At 36.0% G+C, this 6011-nt stretch overlaps 1 protein-coding gene across 1 annotated transcript; it reads left to right on the top strand.

Annotated features, from left to right (window-relative positions):
- Positions 1-471: 471 nt before the first annotated feature.
- On the top strand, positions 472-3180 carry LOC104226703 (putative late blight resistance protein homolog R1B-16). Its single transcript, XM_009778738.2, has one exon. The coding sequence runs from the start codon at positions 472-474 to the stop codon at positions 3178-3180; it is 2709 nt and encodes a 902-aa protein (XP_009777040.1).
- Positions 3181-6011: the final 2831 nt, after the last annotated feature.

The raw sequence follows: 6011 nt of genomic DNA, 5'->3' as shown, positions 1-6011 counted from the left end.
TGTGAACTCATTTGATTGTGCATGGAGTTTAAGAAAAAAGTAAAGACTTTTGAATTTGTGGTGTAAAATAAGACACATATATTTTATGTGGCTATAAATCATTGCATGATGGTAAATTATTTCCAAATAAGGAAAGAGTCATTCTTTTTGGTATGGAATAAAAAGTAAATATGCGATCACATAAATTGAAAAGGAGAGAATATATATTTTTTGGGACTATTCAGATTAGTAAATATAAAACAAAAACTAGAGCTAGGCTTCCAACTGGTTGATAGAGACGAGAGTGGACCAAGCTGGAAATGTGATGGAAGCTAACTTGTGATCTCAACAAACAAAAGAAAGACCTTTCCACTTTCTGTTTTAAATTGAGAAATTAGGAACTATCACACAAAGAGATTCTGCCTTGTGTATGCACAAACTCTCCATATTTTTATCACACACTACATACGAGAGAAAGAGAGAAACTGAGTCATGGCTTATGCTGCTATTACTTCCCTCATGAGCACCATACAACAATCAATGCAACTTACTGGACATAACCTGCAATCGTTCTATGAAAAGCTTGAATCGTTGATAGCTATTACGGAGAAACCGTGCAATAATATGATAGGCAATCTTGGTCCATTGACAAGATTGGAAGCTAAAGTGATAGAGCTAGCATGCAGCACAGAAGATATGGTTGACTCGGAATCAAGAAATGTTATGGTTGACCTGGAATCAAGAAATGTTATAAACATAATTTCACGAACAATATCCTTTTGGAGACTTCGTTTCCTCTTGAAACAAGCAATACGAGACATTGATTGCACCGCGAAGAAGTGGATAGGAACACAGACCAACCAAGATCTGAAAGCACAAAATCCGATTCTTCCCTCTACATCTGAACGTGCTTTGGAGCCCGAGAATATGATGGTCGGCCATGAAAATGAATTCGAGATGATGCAGGACCAACTTGCTAGAGGAGCTAGTGAACTAGAAGTTGTCTCAATTGTAGGTATGGGGGGCATTGGCAAAACAACTCTGGCGAACAAAATCTTCAGTGATCCATTCATTATGTCTCGCTTTGACATTCGTGCAAAAGTTACTATTTCACAAGAGTATTGTCCGAGAAAAGGACTCCTAGGCCTTCTCTCTTCTATCACTGGAAAGACCGATAAACCTTATGAGCAGCAAGATGATGGGCAACTAAAGGACCGACTTCAAAAGCTCCTAAAAGGTAGGAGATACTTGATAGTCGTTGATGACATATGGAATGAAGCAGCTTGGGATGATATAAAACTATGCTTCCCAGACTGTAACAATAGGAGTCGAATACTCTTGACCACTCGAAATGTGGAAGTGGCTGAATATGCTAGCTCAGGTAAGCCTCCTTATCAAATGCGCCTTTTGAATTGCCATGAAAGTTGTGATTTACTGCACAAAAGGGTCTTTCTGAATGAATGTTTCCCCCCTGAATTCGAACAACTTGGGAAACAAATTGCATTAAACTGCAAAGGATTACCCCTAGCAATTATTGTAATTGCTGGACTTCTTTCCAAAATCGGTAAATCAATGGATGAGTGGCAAATGGTTGTTGAGAATGTAAGTTCATTAGTAAGCACAGATGTTGATGTCCAATGCATGAGGGTGCTAGCATTGAGTTACCATCACTTGCCTCGTCGCCTAAAATCGTGCTTTCTGTATTTTGCAATCTTCCCAGAGGATGAACAGATTTTTGTCAATAAACTTGTGGAATTATGGGCTGTAGAGGGATTTTTGAAGGTGGACGATATGAATAACATAGAAAAGGTGGGTGAAGAATTTCTAAAAGAACTTATAGATAGAAATTTAATTTCAATCCAAAATTTGAGTTTTGATGGAAAAATCGAGAGTTGTGGAATGCATGATTTGATTCGTGAACTATGCTTGAGGGAAGCTCAAAACATGAATTTTGTGAATGTTATTGGAGAAGAGAATGATCGAAATCCATGTGCACAGTTGATGCATTTTTCTAGGAGTCGAAGTCGGATCAGTATCCAATCGAACAATCGAGACGATTCTATTGAGGCAAAATTGGCCATATATCCTGAAAAAGATGCCCGTTCTATTATCTGTTTTAGAGGGCATTGGTTCGTGCAAAAGTCGTTACGTTTCAAGCTAGTAAGAGTACTAGATCTTGCTTTAGTGAGATGTAGTACTTTTCCTAGTGGGATACTTGATCTAATTCACTTGAGATACCTTGCTTTGACTCTTTATCCTCACTTGGAGTCGGGAAAAGAGATTCCCTCAACAACAGTCATTCCTCCACCGATATCTAGCCTATGTTATCTGCAAACCTTTAAACTTTACCTTCCTATTTCCAAAAACCTGGTCTTTCCTTTCATATTACCATCAGAAATTTTGGCGATGCCACAATTAAGGCACCTCTTTTTAGATTGGAATTACTTGCAGTCTTACGAGACTACGAAGAAAAGTTTGGTTCTGAAAAATTTGCAGTGTCTGTCTGGATGGAATCCTTGCTATTGTACTGGCTCTGTCTTTAGACTATTTCCCAACTTAAAGAAGTTGCAAATACGTGGCATCCCAAAAGACTTTAATCACCATGCACTCTTTGATTTTTGCAACTTAGATCAGCTCGAGGAATTGGAATTTTGTGTTACTTATCCGCGTTTTGGTTGCTTTCTGGATAGAACTACACATCCAGAAGGCCGTTTGAGGCTCCATAATCCCCCTTTATTTAATGCAGAAGACGCTTTTGCACCTTTTCAGCTACCTCATCCAAATAATTTTCCACAAAACCTCAAGAATTTAGCTTTTAGTGGCACTTTTTTTTGTTGGAAGGATTTGAGCGGTTTTGGTAAATTGCCTAAACTCGAGTCCATTAAACTTGGATATGATGCTTTCCAAGACAAGGAGTGGGAAATAGTTGATGAAGTATTTCCTCGCTTGAAGTTCTTGCTCCTCGAAGACTTAGAGATTAGGCACTGGAGAGCCAGTTGTGACAATTTTCCGTGCCTTGAACGACTATTTCTCAAAGGTTGTTGGTATTTGGATTCAATCCCTCAAGATTTTGCAGATATAACCACGCTTGCTCTAATTGATATATGGAGGTGTGCAAAATCTGTTGAGAATTCCGCCAAGCAGATTCAACAGGACATGCAAGATAACTATGCAATTTCTATTGAGGTCCATATCCATTAGGCTAATTGTAAGAAATGGTCTTCCTTGATTTAATTGTTGCTTGTACAAGTACTATTTGTGTGTCCAAATATAGGAGTTTATAGTCCACTTAAGTTTCTAGTAGTTGAAATATAGGAGCCAGACACCATTTCTTTGCTGCTTTGCATTCTTTTATGTATCTTATGTTAGCCTCTAACATTAACAATCCTCTCAAGTCTTAAATTCTATGACTCTTAGTATGTTGTCCAGTAGTGAGCAATATGTTAACTTTTCATAAATGCATGCCCGTGCGCTTGTTATAATTTTCTCTTGTTTAGTGATACAACAATAAACCCAGTATACTCCCACAAGTGGGATCTGGGGAGGATAGATAGTACGCAATCTTACCCCTACCTTTTTCAGGTAGCGAGGTTGTTTCCGATAGTCCCTCGGCTCAAGACAAGCATGCATAATCACAATAGTATATAGAAAGAAAATGCAATAGTATGAAAGTCAGGGAAGCAGTAGCCAAAACACAAGCAACATCGGATAGTAATAGCTCTTGTTCAGATATATGTAAACTTTTTTATACATGTATGGGAATGCTTGTTTTAATTTTCTATTGTTATTTAATTTTGGGGATATGATTTCATTTTTATTCTTTATTTGTCTGCAGGATAAAATAGGTTATGACCTTAAGGTGTTTTGAAGATTAACTGTTCTCTTTAGGGATGTATATGGATTAGGTTGGTTCGATTTTTATCAAAACCAAAACAAACCAACTATATCGGTTTGGATTGGTTCGGTTTTGTCGGACTTTTCGGATTTTTCGAATTTTTTATTACTTAAATATTACTTTGTTAATTTTTTATAAGTAAATATATGTTTAGTAAAAATATAAAAAATTAACAAACATATTATCTATTATAATATTCTTATGTGAGAATTTCCTTAGTAACAAATAATAGTTATTTTTTAGTCATCTGACAATAATTTTTCGTTGAGGTACACTTTCAAGGCTAACCGAATTTAGTAATTAAACATAAAAATCAATATGATACCTAAATAATAATAATCACTTCACATTCAAAAAAGATATAAGAATTTAATAGATCTTAACATATAATATGAATATGGAAAAACAACGAGATTGACACATTTCAATAACTTGATAAGAAAGAGATACATACAACCAATTATTTAAGATTAATAAATATGGGGCACTTTATATTCTATTAAATATTATATCCCGCAAGAGAATCCCAAATATTTCTAGACATTTTTTAAAGAAACTATATTTATATGTCGGTTTGGTTCGGATTTTTTTACTCAAAAACAAACTAAACTAAATTGGATTTTTTAATCGGTTTAGTTTAACTTTTCGATTTGATACGATTTTCCGGTTTGGTCTGTACACCCCTAATTCTCTTAAAGAAATATCAATTCAAAAGTCACATGTTTGAGTGGCCATCTCCTTCCTCTCCTTTTTTTTCCTTTCTGAATTTTTAGCATGGGGGTAAGATGAATTTCGATGGCTTGTAACTCAATCATATCTTATCTTTTAAAAAAAACACTTACTTTGGAAATGTGTAGTTTGGATCACAAAAACTATTTCTATTCATACATAAAATAATTATATAATAGGGAAAATGTATAATTAAACTTAGTGCCTCAAATAAAGATCAGATTCTCGAGACATTATATCTTCTTGATGGCGAGATAATGTTGATGGCGAAATCTAGGAAGTATAATCATGATTAAAGTTAATTTTATTAATCTTGAGAAAGATCAAAGCAACTGTTCCAATTACATTTTCATTTGATATTTCAATTCCTCAAGCTGATCAAAGTTTCTTCCTCTTCCTCTTCCTCTTCTTCATTATCTTCCTCTTCATCGTCTTTCTCTTCCTCTTCCTCTTTATGCTTGAGCACGGACCCCTGTTATATAAGAGAATTTTTTAATTTAAAATTTAAATATCTATTTAAGTAGCAAAAATCACGAAGGATGTTTTTCTACCTATCTGATGTTTTTCTTTTTGGAGGAAAAAAAAAGAAGAAGAAAATACCATGGACGATAGAATCAAGTACGGTTATGTACAATAACTTGGCCAAAAAAGAAAATCCCCATGTTTTTTTCCTGCTATTGTGAGTTACCGGGATGGTTTATTTGGAGTTTCGGAGAGTTTTTAGACACTTAGTCCCTAAATGAGAGCTTAAGTTTTGGAAATTTGACCGTACTCGGAACAGTGTGAAGACGGACTCGGAATAGAATTCTGATGGTTTCGTTAGCTCCGTTAGGTGATTTCGGGTTTAGGAGCGTGTTTGAATTGTGTTTTAGAGGTTCGTAGCTAATTTAGGCTTGAAATGCTGAAAGTTGAATTTTTGAAGTTTCCAGTTCAATAGTGAGATTTTGATTCGAGGGTCGGAATGGAATTTCGAAAGTTGGAGTAGCTCCGTAGTGTTGAATGTGACGTGCTTGCAAAATTTCAGGTCATTCGGACGAGGTTTGATAGACCTTTTGATCGAAAACGTAATTTGAGAGTTTTTGGAGTTCTTAGGCTTGAATCCGATATTAAATTGATATTTTGATATTGTTTTGAGTATTCCGAAGGTTGGAACAAGTTTGAATGATGTTTTAGGATTGGTTGACATGTTTGGTTGAGGTCCCCAGGGGCCTCGGGTGTGTTTCGGATGCTCAACGGGCCATTTATGGACTTGGAGAAGGATCAGATTTTTGCTGGTATTTGTTGCAGACTTTTCGTCATCGCGATCGCGTGGACAGGATCGCGATCGCGAAGGCTTAGATGAGGCAGAGGGAAATTTTGCTCTTCGCGTTCGCTGAAGAGGAACGCGTAGTTATGGGCAGTGCTTAAT

The sequence above is a fragment of the Nicotiana sylvestris genome, chromosome 6 (assembly GCF_000393655.2).
Source record: "Nicotiana sylvestris chromosome 6, ASM39365v2, whole genome shotgun sequence".
NCBI classification, from domain to species: Eukaryota; Viridiplantae; Streptophyta; class Magnoliopsida; order Solanales; family Solanaceae; genus Nicotiana; species Nicotiana sylvestris.
The sequence above is the reverse complement of the archived record's forward strand: the minus strand, read 5'-3'. Positions and strand labels throughout refer to the sequence as shown.